Genomic DNA, 16,948 nt, shown 5'->3' with positions numbered 1-16,948 from the left:
AATCTATATTTAGGGTAAATTCTATTTGCATAATAACCAACTGTGAGATCAACATACCTGTCTGTAGGCAGCATTGGTACCTTTAATTCTCCGTAAAAATACACACATTGCAAAATAAATATATTCTATCGCAGAACAGCATACATATATCTATCACAGAACGATTTTTAGCTGCTAATTGTTGCTAAAACTACTGTATTTTCTCGTTGAGATACTGTAATTTGGTAAACAAATTATCAATCAATTTTCCCAGCGAACAACTCGTCCCTAAAGGCAACACTCGTCTGCCCAGTTACAAACAAGCAGAACGGATGACCTCACGCGTCACGTGGTTTGGTTCTGTCACACTATTCGTCGTCTCCTGCCGGGCTGGTTGTTATTTTGTTGTCAACCAGGAAGCAAGTTGTAGGTGTGTGGCTTCGTCAAACAATTTTTGCTCACTTCTTACACGTTTTTGTGACTTTAAATTACAGTCATACTCAGTTGACTAAATATCCTCCCCTTTAGAGAAAAGAAGACACTCGTAAGTATCCTTCCACGGCTACTTTCTTTGTTTGGTCGTGGGCAAACTTGTCTCGACATGCAGAAAGAGTTTCGATTTTAAGTTGTAAAATGAAAGATGAGGGGAAGTAAAATGTCCATTTCACTGGAAAATGTCATTTTGAAAGTTTTGGAAAAGTTTTACTCTCGTCATCGTTATTTTTATTGCGTTTTTCCTCATTCGTTGTAACATGTTCCTGTTTCAAGACTAAATCAGCATCCTCCTTAGAAACATAACTAAAGACCTGACACTTGAGGAATCAAACCATGATATGACACCCCCCCACCAAAAAAAGAAGAAAATTTACTTTTGGGAGTCAACCCCCCCCCCACCAAAAAAAGAAGAAAATTTACTTAGTACTTATTTAATGAGGAAAATAGAATTTAGGTTGTCAATGTAGGTCAGAGCTTCTGATTGTTTCAGGTCCGCGATGGATACAAAAAAATATACGTCAACATCAGTGTCTGTTGCAAAAACCCCAATTTGGTCAACAGGTTCCTGCATGGGCGGTCATGATGCTGGACGAAGGCGCCCGGAGCAGCCTGCTACGCTTTCGCCAGAACCTGGAGCAGGATATCAAGCCTGCCTACCTGATGGATCACATGATCAGTGACGGCGTGCTGAGCGGCGAGGAGGAAGAGAGGATCAGTGAATGGGTTGGTGGTACTCCAAAAAAATAGTTCCCCACTGAAGCATGTGGTGATTTTGTGTCTTTCTGCAGCCTAGCAGGAAAGAGCAGGCGGCGTCGCTACTGGAACTGCTGCTCAAGAAGGACAACAGCGCTTTTATCTCATTTTATAATGCTCTCGTCAAGGAGGCGTACTACGACTTGGCTAATTTGCTTCACGCCGCCCTTCCTGGTGACACACCAAACAGCTCTAACAGCACATCTGATGGTGAGAATTAGTCTTGCACAGTTCCAGGAAGTTGGAAACTTTATGGACTGTGACTGTGACCCTTCTTTTCTATCAGTCCAAATAGTTCTGAGCGCAGGCGGGGTCCCTCAGAGGCCTGTGGTTTTTGTCAGCCGACCCGAACTGATCAACAAGATCCGGGAGAAGCTCTACCATCTCCGGCAGGACACGGGATGGGTCACTGTGTTCGGGATGGCCGGCTCGGGAAAATCTGTGCTGGTGGCGGAAGCTGTACGAGACCAGAGACTGATTGAAGGTGATTAATCGCCGGGTCTCATTTGTTTCTATGGCCAATGACTTGGTGCTGAGATTTTTTTTTTCCCAACAGAGTGCTTCCCAGGAGGTATCCACTGGTTGTCCATCGGCCAGCTGGACAAAGCCAACCTGCTGGTGAAGATCCAAGCGCTGTGCTTCCGCCTGGAGCAGAGCCTGGACTCCCAATCCCTCCAACGGCCTCCCACCTCCTTGGACGAGGCCAAGGAGCGTCTGCGCTTCCTGGTGTTGCGCAGATACCCCAGGTGAAAGTTGGTTTTGAAGGAATTATGCACTGCATGTGATCACATTTGAGTGTTTCTTAAGAAATTGTCTATTTCCAGATCTCTGCTGATTCTGGATGACATCTGGGACAGCACGGTGCTGAAATCATTCGATATCCACTGCCGCATCCTTCTGAGCACCAGGAATAGAAGCCTCACTGACTCAGTTAGTGGTAAGCGATTCACTGACTCCCAAAACCACCGTGCGCCGAGTTCTAGCTCCAAAAACTTCGTCGTCAACCTGTTTTTCAGGTGCCAAACATGAAGTGGAGGTTGAGAGTGGTTTGGATGACAACAAGGCACTGGAGATTATTGCCCTGTATACCAGAAACGCACTCGAATGTTTGCCTGAGGAGGCTCGGAGCATTGTGAGAGAATGTAAAGGTGCATTGCAATCTTGATCTTCGCTCCCAAATGTATATTTTTAAAAAAAGGTTGCTGCTTTTCTGTGATTAGAACACGCGTTTCGTCCACTTCAGGGTCCCCTCTGGTGGTCTCCCTGATTGGCGCGCTACTCAAAGAGAAGCCCGACCGTTGGAGCTACTACCTGCGGCAGCTGCAGCAGAAGCAGTTCAAGCGCATCCGTAAATCGTCGTCATACGACTACGACGCGCTGGACCAGGCAATGGCGGCCAGCATCGAAGTGCTGCCCGACGAGCACCGGGAGCTCTACAGGGACCTCGCCGTGCTGGAGCCCGACATCAAAATTCCCGCCAAGGTGAATTACATTTTTAAAAACCGCACAGTTGTCTATAGGACGAAAACAAAAAAAGGTATGAAATGTGTTGTGTGCTTTGAATGGGAGGAAATAGTGTCATCTGGTGGACAAGTGTGCTTTTTTTTTTTAAGGCTGCTGTCCAAATTGAAACGTTTCCATACTGGATTGTTTGTTAATTTTAAGATGTTATTAATTTATTTTGTAACACATTGCCAGACTGTCGATGAACACATCCAAAAGACGCGTTTTTTTTTTTTCCTGGTACTGTTTCTCCAGGTGTTGTCCATTCTGTGGGATCTCGAGCCCGAGGAGGTGGAGGACATCCTGGAGGAGTTTGTCAACAAGTCTCTTCTGTTTGTGGACAGTCACCGCAAACCTGCACTGTACTACCTCCACGACCTCCAACTGGACTTCTTGGTCGAGCAGAATCGCGCCCAACTCGAGGTCCGTATCGAAGTCCGCTTGTAAGAAAAAAGGGTTCTTTTTAGTGACGTGTGTGCTCGTGCTGCAGAACCTTCACACCAAGGTGGTGCGTCAGTACCAGCAGCACTACAGTGAAACCCCGCCCACATCTGGAGACGAAGAATGCCTCTACTGGATCCGGTTCTTAACCTACCACATGGCCAAAGCCAACCTCTCCCAGGTAAGAAACGTTCATTGAAGGGAGTGGATTCCATATTCCTGATGGTGCCCTTGACTTCCCAGGAGCTCTACTCGCTCATGTTCTCACTGGACTGGATCACCCACAAGGCCCAGATACTGGGTCCGGCTCATCTTTTAAATGACTTTGTGGAGTATGGATCCATTCTGGATAAAAAGGTAATCAAAATGCAGGCTGTAGCATGGAGGATGGCTCAAGTAAGTGAGGAGTTTCCCGCCCGTGCAGAACAGCAACGTGCGCAGTCACTTCCAGGAGTTTTTGTCCCTCAACGGCCACCAGCTGGAGCAGCGGCCGTTTCCCGACGTGGTCCAGCTGGCTCTGTCGCAGCCTCAGGCTTCGGAAGTCTACAGGCAGGCTCTGCAGCGGGCGCAGGAGCGGGCCAGAAGCGGGAAACTCTATTTTGACTGGCTGTAAGCAAGCGAGGAAGCCTCGTTCACGTTTTCCGGTGGGGTTTTCATCAACTTGGCTCCATGTGCAGAAATAAGAGCAGCGTGGAGAGTCTTTCCCGGCTGGTGATCCATCCGCACCAGGGCTCCGTCTACGCCGCCTGCTTCTCCCAGGACGGAACCAAGATCGCCTCGTGTGGAGCCAGCAAGACGCTCAAGGTATGTGACTGGAAGCAGTTCAAACGAGGACAACAATTTTCCACAAAATTCAAAGCGGTATTGGGTGGAGCTGCCGTCTCTTTGTTTCAAGTGAGAAATCACATCATACTCCCGTTCTATGACGTTAGGTTTTCAGGAGCACGTCCGGCGAAAAGCTGACCGAGATCCAAGCCCACGATGACGAGGTTCTCTGTTGCGCCTTTTCCCCCGACGACCGTCTCCTAGCAACTTGCTCCAGCGACAGGAAAGTGAAGGTAAAAGTGAAATTTGATTTTATAGCTTGATATTATAGCTCGCACATTATTTTTATTATTGGGGTTTTTTTTTTTTGGTGTGTGTCTGCCCGTCTTTTCAGGTGTGGAACGCAGAGCGTGGCATGTTGCTGAGGGTCTTTGAGGTGGAACACGAGGAGCAGGTCAACCACTGCCAGTTCACCAACACGCGACGGCGTCTCCTGCTGGCCACCTGCTCCAATGACAGTTTCTTGAACGTCAAGGTGCCTTCAGACATAAGTTTAATTTGTTCTGTGACCACGGTTGTAACTTTTAAACACTCGTCTTGCCCCATTGAACTCAAGGAAAATGCCAATCACCTTGGTGATCTGTCTCCATATGGAGTGAAATTTATGGATTTCTGTGTCGTTTCAGCTGTGGAACCTGAACAAACCCACCTCACAGAACACCATGTTTGGGCACTTTGAACCGGTCAACCACTGTTGTTTCTCCCCCGACGACGCCTATCTCTCCACCTCCTCCAACGACGGCACCGTGAAGGTGAACGTGTACTTTGCCAGTCTCGCCTCTCAACTGAAGAAAATTAAAAAGCTCCCCCAATTAGACGGAATGTGTCCCTGTATCCGTCCTCCTCCAGATCTTCGAAGTGTCCTCCGCCAACGAGTGGAAGACCATCAACGTGCGGGAGTGGTGCGCGGAAGCCGGCGAGGAGGTTCCGGTCAAGTGCAGCACGTGGACGGGCGACGGCAAACGGGTGGTGTGCGCCGTCAGGAGCGCCGTGTTGGTGAGCGGATGTCAAATTAGGTGTCAATTTCGACCCGGTGGTTGGCTTCAGGGTCGGTTTTGCCGCAGGTGATGGACGTGGAGACGTCGCAGATGCTATTAGAGATCCGAACGGGTCGCCTGAGCATGGTGCAGTACTGTGACGCGTGTCCCACCAGCAACCTGCTCGCGATCGCCTTCTCCAACTATGCGGTGGAGGTACAGCAGATACTTTTTGACCAGGGATGGGCAAAGTTTTCAGCTAAAGGGGCAAATTTGATTGTGTCTCTCCCTTGCGTCTGTCGCAGCTGTGGGACCTGGCGGACAATAAGAAGATGGCCGACTGCAGCGGTCACCTGAGTTGGGTCCAGCGAGTCCAGTTCTCTCCTGACGGCTCGCAGCTTCTCTCTTGCGCCGACGACCAGACCGTCAGGGTGAGACGTGCTCAGTGTGACTCTCACTGATGTTAGTGCGCAGAAACTGTCCAAATCAAATCTGTTTCTCGTCCCATTTGCAGCTATGGCAGACGGATAAAGTGCACACCACCTCCGCGGTGCGCTTGAAAAGAGACTCGGATGCTTTCTTTGACTCAGGGGAAGATGGCCAATTTTTTGTTTCGGCGGCAGACAACTGCAACAGACTGCAGGTGAGCTGGCGGCGACGTGGACGTCGAAGTTTTGATTGACAGCTCGATTGACTGCATCGTGTGCGTTTGAGGTGCGCGCTGGCAGAGCGGGTTCACTGCTTTTCCAGTCAGAGGAGATGGCGTCGCGGATCCGATGCACGTGCTTTTGCTCGAAGCCTTTGGCCGTCGCCTTCGGCACAGAGGACGGCACCGTGGAGGTATCGAACACGTTTGGATCTCAGTCGACGGTTCGGGTGTTGGCCACGTAAACCTTGGTGTTATTTCTTGCGTGTGCAGATTCTGGCCATCCCCTCTGGGAAGGTTCTCGCCACCCTGCTGGGCCACACCAAGACGGTGCTGCACTGCCAGTTCCTCCACGCCGGCCAAACTCTCATCACGTCATCCGAGGACACCACCATTAATGTGGGCCACCATCATGTCTTCCTCAGCCCTCCTTTGGATTTCCATGACTGAGGTATTTGTGTGCGCAGGTGTGGAAGTGGCAGTCGCACGAGTGCCTCGTGCTGCGGGGCCACAAGGAGCAAGTGCGTTGTTTCTCTCTGCTGTCGCCTGCTGAAACACGAATGCTGTCCTGCTCGTTTGACGGCACGGTCAAGGTAAAATATTGGCATTCACTTACCAATAACATTGACTTGAAACCAAAGAAAAAAACAGTGAAATGACATCATCACGTAATACCGGAAACAGGAAATGTCCGTACAACGCCAGACAACAACCTATTTTATGACATTAAACTTTTAACATTAGACGTTCATTTATGAAATGACAGCGTGTGGCTCTTTCTATCGCTCAGGTTTGGGAGCTGGAAAGCGGAGAGGAGTTGCAGCACATCGAGGCTCACCGGGGAGCCATTTTGTCTTGCCACGTCTCCCCAGATGGACGTTTCTTTGCCACCACCTCTGCTGACAAGATTGCCAAGGTCTGAGCTCTCACGGCGCCCTCTGTTCTTCTTCTGTACTTTTTTTTTTTTCCTGAATGGGTTTTTGTCTTGGGCCTCAAGGTGTGGCACAGTGAGTCCTGGCAATGTGTCCACGTACTGTGCGGCCACCAAGACTGCGTCCGGAGTTGCCGCTTTTCCTGTGACGGGCGGCGGCTGGCGACGGGGGATGACGGCGGCGAGATCCGGGTAGGTTCTTTGAGACAAACACCGCATAAAACCTGTATTCATTTTATCCCTTAAACAGCTGTGGAGTGTCACGGAAGGCACCTTGCTGAAGATATGCTCGCGAGACGGAAAGGACGGCTTAGACTCGTTGCACGGAGGCTGGGTGACCGACCTGCACTTCTCCCCGGACGACTCCCTCCTGGTGTCCACCGGGGGATACGTCAAGGTACGGCGGCGACATATCCCCACATACAGTTTACGCTTTCAAACCTTGCGTCTCTCGTTGCGTCCTCGTCCAGTGGTGGGACGTGGACAAAGGTGAAGCCCTGCAGACCTTCTACCCGACCGGTAGCGCGTTGAAGAAGGTCCACGTGTCACCCGATTTTTCCACATTCGTCACTATTGACAACATCGGCATCCTCTACGTCCTCCAGAGAGTGGTATGATGGCCTGTGAAATTCCACGCTTTACCCGCAAACTACTGCAGTCACCAGCCTGAAGAGCGCTGCTCACAGAAGAGTAGACAAGGTGCTTTAAGATGTTTACTTCTAACAGATTCTAGATCATTTAGACACGCAAACACTGTCGTGCTTTTTTTGGGAAATCAGCATGTTGAGCCGGTAAGTGCATTCATCAATGCTGTGATGGATGTCATGGTTCTATCGTTTTGTAATTATGAGATTCTATTCCTTCAGAGTAGAGAAGCCTTATCATGTGCACTGTGTTAAATATTGTGTGCTTGCTTTTGAAAGCATTGGACGAATGTTCTTGTACAACTTTTCTACAAATCAGGATTTACACTTGCTGAGGCATTTTATCGGTACGTGCATCTTTTTCTAAATGGCATGTTTCGCAACTGAGCCGACACTTGACAATCTTTCAAACGTAACAGTCATAGTTTGTGCCTCTGTCCTTGCTGTGATCTTTCAAGGAAACGATTAGTTGTGAATATTAATCAGGAAATGTTTTGTTCGTCTGAGTAACGTTATTTCCACTATGTGCTCTTCGGGTTGGTGCTTTAAACGTTGCATATATTCAGTCTTAAGGTTGTTTTTTCTCTAATCATTGTTTGCTCAGGATCAAAGAATAGTGAAAGCACTGTACTTTATATGAGCCATTAAAATAAATGCATGTATTTATTGTTATTTGCTACGCTAATTCCACAAATAAAACACATTTTAGAGGCCATGTGCTCGATTTGAGGTTTTTCCGAAAAGGAGCTCAATTTACAGCGGCTTGTACAGCGAGAATGTTACGTTACCCCCCACACCCCTCCCAATATTATTCGCAACCTTTCAGCACCAATTAACATTTGTGTCATAGCTAGCTCGCTTGCAACACCTGGAGCCAGAAGTGACCAACCATCCATTTTGTGGGCTGTGGATTACAACTCAAGGTAAAGAACTTAACTATCTGTTTTACACATTTACAATCGAATAAGATGTGTTTCAGTTTGCTTTTCTGTCTTAGAGTAATATTAAGGAAATCATGAAAGATGTTGGTCAGTGTTTCTGCCGCTCTTTGGTGGCAGTTGTTTGTATGGCAGTCACCTTCCAATGAAAAAACTTGAAACATGTTCAGGAATAGCATCAAGATACTTTATTTGTGCACTAATAGTTTAAAAACAAAAAAAGCTGCTTAAGTTGACAGTTAAAACGTAAATCATGGTATGAAAGTCCCACTATTCTCCACATCACTTCTCGTAATTGCGTGTTCCACCCACTCATTCACATCGATGGACAATTTATGTCATTGCATAAAATCGTCATGTTTGTGAACATGTCACCCAATTTCGGGTGAAAATATCTGTCAAAGTTAATTGTTAGTACATTCTAACCCAGAGAACTACAACGTCCTCAATGGATGGAATTTTGAGTGCCCAACATATTGTTTAGTGGAATAACCACAAAATGCTTTATCCGGAGCTTGTGCATTTGGCTGATTCTCCTCCTTTGCAGCTGCTAGCCACCTCCCAGGCAGGCCACTTCACCAATGATTGGCCGGCATGGGCCAGATTGCATTTGTCTCAACATCAGTCGCTGAAGGACGACTCGCTATCCGAAGCATTCATATCGAGGTCCTCTCCGGTTTTCCCTCCCGAGTCTGGCACGGAGGCATCGGGCTTGCTACCACCAAAAGGAATGTCTCACCTTAAAGTGGGAAAACACAACAAAACTACAAGGAGGAAATGTTCAATACTCACTCCAGCAAGTCCGGATCCAACCCTTCCATGCTCATTTTATTCCGGATGGCCATAACGGGAACACCCTGCCAAAAACAACATCTAAGATGGTAAGTCTGAAAGAGTGTGAGAGCCATAATACAAAATTTCACACACCACTTGCACCATCTTCAGATATCTAGCATAGCGTGGATCCTTGGCCACCGTCATGATATTAACATCCTCAGATTTAAGCGTCGTCACATCGTCTGAGGCATTGTGAGACGGCTAAAAGAGAACAGATCATATTTAATAATCACAATAATAAACCATAGTGGGATGGATGTTTGTACCTCAGGAGGGGGAAGCGTCACAGCTTGTGGACTGCCTGTGGGACCCTGATCAGAAGCGGCAGTTCCATTGATCTGAACACCTCGGGGATGTCCGACTGCGTCGACCGTGACGTCCTCCAGTCCAGGGATGGAGGACAGCTGCTCACAGTTGGGCGATATTCCATCAAAGAGGCGTTGTGATGTACAAAAGGCGAAGGAGAAGGAACCAACCTTGGCTTCCAAGATACACAGCGTGGTCTCGATCTGCTGGATGCGCAGGGATATGTTGGCAAGTTTCTGGAGAGGAAAATTCAAGTTGTGAGTCTCTGAGTGACTTTAGGTGTGAGTATAAAAGCACAAACCTCTTCACACACTGTAGAGAAGTTGTTGAGGAAGCGAACCGTGTGGACGATGAACTGATTGAGAAAAGCAACAATTCTTCTCTGCTGAATGGCAGGAACCTAAGCCGGGAAATGGAAAAAAATGTGACAACCACACCTAAGTGTTGGGAATGTCGACTGTGGATTGGCAAAAGTTGCTTTAAGACACAACTGCATTTGACATGCATTCTATTTACATTCGTTTCCTGGCTGAGCTAACAGGCTAGCTTGAGACTAACCTTCGTCAGATCAACTCCAGAGCCCACAATCGGAAGTCCGTCCTCATCCATGCCTCTTACTAGAACACAGGTCACTTATTTGAGTGCAAATATTTTTTTTCTCCTGCTTTATACGTTGAGGAAAAACCAAATATGATGTACACAACGGTGTTGACGGTTTCATGTGACTATGAATTGTAGTACCGCGTGACCTCGCGAGACGACACGACGGCAAATATCGTTTTATTTTGAAGCGAGGGACTAACAAACATCCGGTAAGGCCAAGCGAACTGGTTTCACGCCTAAAAACGAACAAATTAATCTCCGTTTCTAGCTAAATTTTGGGGAAAAAGTGTAAAATTTATTAATTGTAAAGTCTCCGTGGAGATAGCTCAATCGTATATTGTGGAACGTTCAGAGATGGGCATAACTCTTGTTTTGAAAAACGGAATTTGAGCAGAGTCACTTTGTGAAAAAGGACGCTTGCGTCGTGATAGCGCATGCTAAACCGTAAAATAAACGACACCTTTTATGATATATTTTTTAATCAAGGCCACTGAAGACTTTGTAAACCATTTGAGCTTCGTGTAAAAATATAGCGAAAATGAACCGTATGTATCTGAATAATGAACTCTTGGAGATGTCAGTTTATGTTAGCTCGCTGTTTAGCGGGGCCCGTCTATTTAAAGCTTCTCGTCAGTCACTCAGGCTCGTGGTGTTGCGTCTGTGTTTTGAGCAGAAAGAGTAGGAATTGTTTACAGTAAATTTACTGTGAACATCTTTAAAAACAATCCAACAGATAGATTAATTGATTTGTTTTGACAATTTTATTAATATTTGAAGAATAATTGTGTTGAATATCTTCTTAAAGTGATTGTCTTTTTCAGAAGCCGGCCCACCCTTGTCCACCTTGCGCCAACTGGTGCCCCCTTTGCAGCTGTGCTCGGCCGCTATGTGGCAGCTGGCCAAGCAGAAAGATGTGATGAACTACCAGAAACTTCAGGAGTTTGTGTACGCTGTGACCGAGGCGGTACCTGGGCTGATGAACAACAAGCAGAGAGTCCAGCTCATCCTGGGCCTTAGAGCGAGGGTATTCAGTGCTTGCGTTTGTTTTCAAAGCAAACACAATAGTCTTCCTCTTAACTGGGGTAGTTTGAATTCTTCATTTTTCTTGTTCCTTCAGCTGATCCTTGAGCTGTGCAAAGGCACTGTCCGGGGTTCTGTGGACTCTCAGATGATCCACAGCCACTTGGAGAAATTCCCAGTAACTCCAGATGTAAGTGCAGGGACGACGTCATTAGCTTCTTATTTGAATTCATATGGATAATAAACCTGTACTCGCAGAGCGACGGCGACATGAAAACAGCCGAGTCCACTTTCGTCTCACTGGTTCAGAGCCTCCTGAAGGATCCGGCGGAACGAGCTTACTTCTTTAAGGTCGGACTAACTAATCTATGCCCCTTGAAATTCATCTTTTGTTGTAAATTGTTTGTATCGTTATAGGAGGTGTTCCCTGTAGAATATGGAAGAAAGTATGATGCGGCCCTACACGTGTTACTTTGGGAGCTGCTCTCAAAATTAGAGAAGTTGCTCCCAGTACCAGACCTCAAGCAGGTATTAATTCTACTTTGTCCTGCAGTTTTTTTTTTCCACTTATTTTTCTGGGAAATTAACCATTGATGTGTCTCCATTCCAGACGGCAGCTTGGCTGGGCTCGGCTCCTGCCGTTTTGGGTGAATGCCTCCAGTCCACACCAGAAGAGCTGGCAGAGCTCTTTGAGCACTGCAAGGCTGCTGGGCTTTTAAAAATGCAACGTGAGTACACTTTGGAATGCTGTCTTTGTTGATAAATTCTCAATCATCCGGGTAATCCATGACAATGATTGGGCAACTTGTCTTGGTTGCGTTCTTGTTTTTTGCAGACGGTCCCTCGTCCACCATCGGCAGCTGCATCATGTCCGCGCTGTCCATTCCACCCTCTCAAAAAGCAAATATCGCCCAGGGTTCGGAGTCTGCGCACAACCCCTCCAACGTCCCATATCCCGAGCAGTACAGCGTGGTGACGGTCTACACCGAGGTGGAGGTCCAAGACACGCCAGCTGAAGCTCAGACGGATTTCTACCGAGTGGAGGTGACGCCCGCCGAAGAAGCCGCGGACGTGGCCAAAGCATTGGAGACGCTGACCAAAACGTTTGCGCTGAGAAAGGAGAGTCTTGAAAACGACTCGGCGAGCAACCGTCAGTTTGCAATTCAAGATGTCTTTGGGGAGGCCAACGTTGACGTCCAGACCGACGCTGAAGCGAAGGACTCTTCCGCAGAAGACGACACAACAATTCATGCCGCGCAACTTCCTGTCTGTGAACACTCATCCATTCCACTGATGGACGCCTCCACGGGCTGGTGTGACTTAAAGAGGTCTCTTTAAAGGGGATAACGGGTGCAGCTGGTTTTGGGCGAGAACTGGGCTACACCCTGACTACAAAAAAAAAAATGTCCTTTTCTCCCGCAGCATTCGAGCTGACCAACCAGTTGCCTTGTCTGTGATCGCCATGAAGGGTAGTGACCAAGGTAAGCATGTGAGCCCCATCAATTTTTTTATTGATTTATTTCGACGCTAATTTGACAAGTGGCCGCCATCTTTGTTTCATTTTCTATAAAACGCGGAATGAGCAATTCAAATGCATCCAAAGCCGGTGACTCAAAAGCATTGCGAATTTCTCTATTATTTCACCCACAGGCGATTCAGATGAGATGACGTCCATCATCTTCACATGCTCGCAGTGCCCCTTCCACCACTCGGACGACAACAGCCCGCCGCACTTTCACATGCAGAGAGTTCGCACCGACGACTACCGCAAGCTCTCAGGATCCGACGAGGCTCCGGTTCCGTCCGAATCGGATGAAATCTACACATCCATTAAGCTTTTTCCCAAAGGAGATGCGGCACAGCCTGACAGCCCGTCGGTCAACGACGGCACCGCGAGCCCCCGCCAGGCCGCCGGCAGGCAAAAAGCCCTGACGTGCGAGACGTGCGGCAGGACGTTCACGCGCACATCGGACGTGCGGCGCCACCAGCTGACCCACACGGGCGAGCGGCCCTTCCGCTGCTCGCAGTGCGATCGCACCTTCCAGCACTCCTGGGACCTCACCAAGCACCAGGGCAAGTCGCACGCCGCCGCCGTCTCCTTCGCCTGCTCCTCGTGCCGGGTGTCCTTCGCCAACCTGCGGGCGCTGACGGCCCACCACAAGCGCCGCCACTCGGGCGGGAGCCGCCTGCCGCACATCTGCTCCATCTGCAGCCGCAGCTTCGCCTCGGCCGGCGAGCTGCTGGAGCACAGGAAGTCGCACGTGGCCAAGCGCTACGTCTGCCTGCAGTGCGGCGAGGGCTTCGACTCGCTGCTGGCGCGCTCGCTCCACCGGCAGGCGCATCAGGTGAAGCGGCAATTCAAGTGCCCGAACTGCGAGAAGACGTACACGCGGCGGTCGGACGTGAAGCGGCACATGTCCGCGCACACGGGCGAGCGGCCTCACCAGTGCGGCCAGTGCGGCAAGCGCTTCTCGCTGCGCTTCATGCTGGTCAAGCACCTGCGCGTCCACACGGGCGAGCGGCCCTTCCAGTGCTCGCACTGCGCCAAGAGGTTCACCCTGGCGTCGGTGCTGGCGCGCCACGAGAGGATGCACACGGGCGAGAAGCCCTTCCTGTGCTCCCAGTGCGGCAAGGCCTTCCTGTCCCAGGGCGAGCTCTCCAAACATCACCGCTCGCACGTGGACGAGCGACCCTTCGGCTGCTCGCTGTGCGACAAGCGCTTCAAGAGCAAGAAGACGCAGCGGGAGCACCTGGTCTCGCACAGCGGCGCCCGCCCGTACCCCTGCGCCTACTGCGGCAAGGGCTTCGCCAAGCCCTCCGCGCTCACCCGACACCACCTCATGCACACGGGCGAGAGGCCGTTCCCCTGCGGCTATTGCGACAAGTCCTTCCTCACGCGCAGCGAGGCGCAGCTGCACCGCCGCGTGCACACGGGCGAGCGGCCGTACGCCTGCGACGCCTGCGAGCTCAGGTTCAAGAGCTCGTCCGAGCTGGCGTGGCACAAGCGCAGCCATTCGGGCGCCGCCAAGCCCGACTGCGGTCGCTGTCAGAAGACCTTCTCATCCCAGGCCAAACTCAAGAAGCACTTGGAGACCCACACGGAGCACATCACTGACTGATTGTTCTTTGTTTTTTTTTTTGTATGTAAATGTTATTCTCTTCCCAAGCAAACAACAAGAACAGAGCGTATGTAAGCAAAAAGATGCACAGTAAACTTTTGTTTGTTTTTCCCCAGAATGATGAAGAGTTTTTATTGGATTTAACGTTTGAATATCCAGGTGGGGCAATGGACAAGATGGAGAAGAGATTCCCATTCCGGTTATTTGAGGCACAAAATTGAAAAAGAAAATTGACTCAAAGGAGTGCGGACTTTGGGAGCGAATAGTTGCGGCGTGCATGCTGAGAGGGAGGAATGTGTGTCCCCCCCCCTCCAAAAAAAAATGTTATGGTCGACTTCATTCTTGTGTGTCTTTTCGTTGTTGTTTTTTCTGCTCCCATTTTAGGTGCTGGGCCTCCTGTCAAAGCGGCAGCATTTGCTCACCACCGCTATTTTCAGGGGGCGGGAGGAGGAAGCTCTTCAATCTCAAGCCCTTGGGTCAGGTGAGTCATTTCTGTGGTAATCACGCAACCCACATAAAACAGAGCTCGCGTTAATTACGAAAATTGTAATTCTTCGGCAGGCCCCCAGCTACGTTGTGGCGGAAAACACTCGTCTTGCACAAGAGATGTGGTGAGTCCATATGTTTTCCTTATACCATACTCGGCAAAGTGTCTGCTTAGAGTCGAATCTGGAGAACCTCATGAAGAATTCCCAATACGGTCGCATTTTATGGTCGTAGAGGTCGAGTTGGGGGGGGAAAAAAAATTCCAATGCACCAGAAGAGGGTGTTCACGAGTTGATTCCCGTTCAGTGCCCCCCCCCCCCCCCATCCTTTCTCAGTGAGCGCGGGAGCATCGACGTAAGGATCGCTCGCCATGCAATAAACGGGCGTAAATTTGCCATCTGTGCATGCAGATAACGGCGCAGACGTCACGCGGGCCGTTGTCAGGATTTACGCCTCGGTCGGCGTCGCGGGTGGCGGATTAATAACGGGTCGTAAAGAAGGAGAGGGGGCGTCAAATGGAGAGTCGATAAAGCCCAAGCGGGGACGATGAGCTCGCCACTGCCTCGCCAGTTGCTCTCCGCCCGGCCGAGCCCCAGCAGGCATGCTGCGGAGCGGGACACCGAGCAGCTAGCCGTCCGGAGACTGCCCTCCCCACGGAGCCTCAACCTTCTCACGCCGCCCCCTTACCCTCGCCGCGCCTCCGCCATCCCCGGCTACCTGCTGCCCCCCTACCAGGAGCACGAGGACCGCCTCCAGCAGGAGCGCCGTCGTCTCTCCTCCCCTCCCGAGATCTCTTGGGTCGCCCCCGCCCCCGCTCACGCTCCTCCTCCGCCCGTGGCCACCCCTGCCGCTCCTTGCCGCCGACCGCTGGGCGTCATGCACCTCCTCCGTTTGGGTCTTCTTGCCTTCAGCTGCCTGTTTTGGGCGGCCGGCTTAGCTCTCTTCACACTGGGCGTGTGGGCGCAGATTTCCCTGGCTGACTTCATGTTGCTGTCCGCCAACCGCTACCCCAACGCGCCCGTCATCCTGCTGGTCACCGGGGCCGCCGTCACCATCTGGGGCTTCCTCGGTTGTCTCGGGGCGGCGGCCAACCTCCCGTACGTGCTGAGGGCCTACGGCTTCTTCCAGCTGGCCGCGCTCGTGGCGGGCTTGGCCGGCGGACTCTGCGGTCTCTTCTACCGGGAGGACATCGCCGGAGGGTTTCGTAGCGGCCTACAGCGAGCCGTGGCCGGATACGCGGAAGACGAAGGTCGCGCCGACGCGCTCGATAGCTTGCAGAGGGCGCTGCGCTGCTGCGGTGCCGAAGGATGGCGCGACTGGCTGACTTCGGACTGGGCCCTCCAGCACGTGACCTTCCCGCCCAACGAGAACGCCACCCTGGGGTCCTTGCCGGACAGCTGCTGCATGCGTCGCAAAGGCTGCAGGAACAGGCCGCTGCCCTCGGAGGACGACGGCGGCGTGGTCGCCGCGGGCGTTCACCCCCACGGGTGCTTCCGGAAAGTCTTCAGCTTGGTCAACGACAACGTGTTCCACATCGCCGCCACCGTGCTGGGCTTGGCCTTCACCCAAGTCGGCGGCATCGCTCTGGCGTGCATTTTGGCCAGCCGGCTGGCGCCGAGGCAACGCGTGGTTGCGAATTGATCGGGGAAAAAAAAAAAAACCTCATTGTTTACGATTCGAGTGTTGTGGTGTCGTTGAAAGCATGTGCGTGGAGTTTGACATTAGTGAAAAAGATGGCGCCACAGCCCTGCCCAAAAAGGACGTTTGTGCAGTTGAAGCGTTTAAGAGATACAGCTCGGCTGAGAAACAATTTCGGTATGTCAGGCCTGAGCTAAGTTTAACCTGGGTTGTGATGGAGAGGCAGCACCTGAAGAGATCAAATTACCTGCAATTTGTGGGGGTTGTCAATTACACTATTCGCAGTTTATGGAGCCCTGACCTTGAAGATTACTGTACTTTACATGAGAAGGAAAAAATGATTTGCATGCTGTTCAGGTGAGATTTTTTTCCATGCAGTGACTAACAGCTAAAGGTGCTCGCGATACGATGTGAAAATGTCACGAGCCTGTCTTAAGTGTCGTCTGAAAAGATTGGTTCCCATTGTTGTTGGAATTCGATATCGACTCTGCTGCCTTGGCTTCCAAAGCTTTGGACTTCATTGTTTAAACTCCAGATGTCTTTCTGTCTGTACAGTTTTTTTTTTTTTCTATTGTGTATCTCCACAAAAATAAAGCACGGACGAATGTCCTATGTGTCCACAATTCACGTCAATACAGGACTATTCCCTTTGGTCGGAGATTGCGATATCGATCGAACCGTGAAGGTGAAGATCCGCAACTTCCTCTCAACGGCCATTAAATTCTGCGCCGATTCAATCTTCAATCTTCAATCTTCTATCTTCTATATTCTATCTTCAATCTTCAATCTTCAATCTTCAATCTTCTA

At 50.3% G+C, this 16,948-nt stretch overlaps 4 protein-coding genes across 9 annotated transcripts; 3 read left to right on the top strand and 1 right to left on the bottom strand.

Annotated features, from left to right (window-relative positions):
• The first annotated feature begins 362 nt into the window (after positions 1-362).
• apaf1 (apoptotic peptidase activating factor 1) lies at positions 363-7,905 on the top strand. Of its 5 annotated transcripts, none has more exons than XM_019883032.1 (27): positions 363-523; positions 1,036-1,197; positions 1,263-1,437; positions 1,514-1,711; positions 1,784-1,973; positions 2,052-2,164; positions 2,244-2,375; positions 2,471-2,709; positions 2,986-3,153; positions 3,221-3,352; positions 3,415-3,528; positions 3,596-3,780; positions 3,849-3,975; positions 4,104-4,229; positions 4,331-4,471; positions 4,623-4,748; positions 4,846-4,992; positions 5,061-5,189; positions 5,279-5,404; positions 5,488-5,616; positions 5,688-5,813; positions 5,893-6,018; positions 6,087-6,212; positions 6,410-6,540; positions 6,619-6,742; positions 6,801-6,947; positions 7,021-7,905. In XM_019883032.1, exons 2-27 carry the CDS (start codon positions 1,054-1,056, stop codon positions 7,165-7,167), a joined length of 3,768 nt encoding a protein of 1,255 aa, XP_019738591.1. In that variant the 5' UTR covers positions 363-523; positions 1,036-1,053; the 3' UTR covers positions 7,168-7,905. The 5 variants fall into 5 exon arrangements, with proteins under 5 accessions (XP_019738591.1, XP_019738593.1, XP_019738589.1 ...); XM_019883034.1 differs by having other exon boundaries at positions 1,016-1,197; positions 1,523-1,711; XM_019883030.1 differs by having other exon boundaries at positions 1,016-1,197.
• Positions 7,906-8,297: 392 nt separating this feature from the next.
• On the bottom strand, positions 8,298-10,007 carry washc3 (WASH complex subunit 3). The gene is made up of 7 exons (XM_019883085.1): positions 9,834-10,007; positions 9,577-9,675; positions 9,446-9,511; positions 9,236-9,373; positions 9,060-9,170; positions 8,925-8,989; positions 8,298-8,847 (listed from the first exon to the last, which is right to left on the bottom strand). The coding sequence occupies exons 1-7, from the start codon at positions 9,882-9,884 to the stop codon at positions 8,754-8,756; spliced, it is 624 nt and encodes a 207-aa protein (XP_019738644.1). The 5' UTR covers positions 9,885-10,007; the 3' UTR covers positions 8,298-8,753.
• A 110-nt stretch (positions 10,008-10,117) lies between these two features.
• LOC109523720 (zinc finger protein 345) lies at positions 10,118-14,131 on the top strand. Of its 2 annotated transcripts, none has more exons than XM_019883083.1 (9): positions 10,118-10,423; positions 10,700-10,902; positions 10,996-11,088; positions 11,157-11,249; positions 11,316-11,426; positions 11,509-11,626; positions 11,734-12,211; positions 12,321-12,379; positions 12,549-14,131. In XM_019883083.1, exons 1-9 carry the CDS (start codon positions 10,417-10,419, stop codon positions 14,015-14,017), a joined length of 2,631 nt encoding a protein of 876 aa, XP_019738642.1. In that variant the 5' UTR covers positions 10,118-10,416; the 3' UTR covers positions 14,018-14,131. The 2 variants fall into 2 exon arrangements, with proteins under 2 accessions (XP_019738642.1, XP_019738641.1); XM_019883082.1 differs by having other exon boundaries at positions 11,734-12,226.
• Positions 14,132-14,287: 156 nt separating this feature from the next.
• On the top strand, positions 14,288-16,382 carry LOC109523721 (tetraspanin-7-like). Its single transcript, XM_019883084.1, has 2 exons — positions 14,288-14,498; positions 14,579-16,382. The coding sequence occupies exon 2, from the start codon at positions 15,050-15,052 to the stop codon at positions 16,142-16,144; it is 1,095 nt and encodes a 364-aa protein (XP_019738643.1). The 5' UTR covers positions 14,288-14,498; positions 14,579-15,049; the 3' UTR covers positions 16,145-16,382.
• The last annotated feature ends 566 nt before the right edge of the window (positions 16,383-16,948 follow it).

The sequence above is a fragment of the Hippocampus comes genome, unplaced genomic scaffold (genome assembly GCF_001891065.2).
Source record: "Hippocampus comes isolate QL1 unplaced genomic scaffold, H_comes_QL1_v1.1 scaffold53, whole genome shotgun sequence".
NCBI lineage: Eukaryota > Metazoa > Chordata > Actinopteri > Syngnathiformes > Syngnathidae > Hippocampus > Hippocampus comes.
Note: the sequence above shows the minus strand (reverse complement) of the source record. Positions and strands in the feature narration are given on the sequence as shown.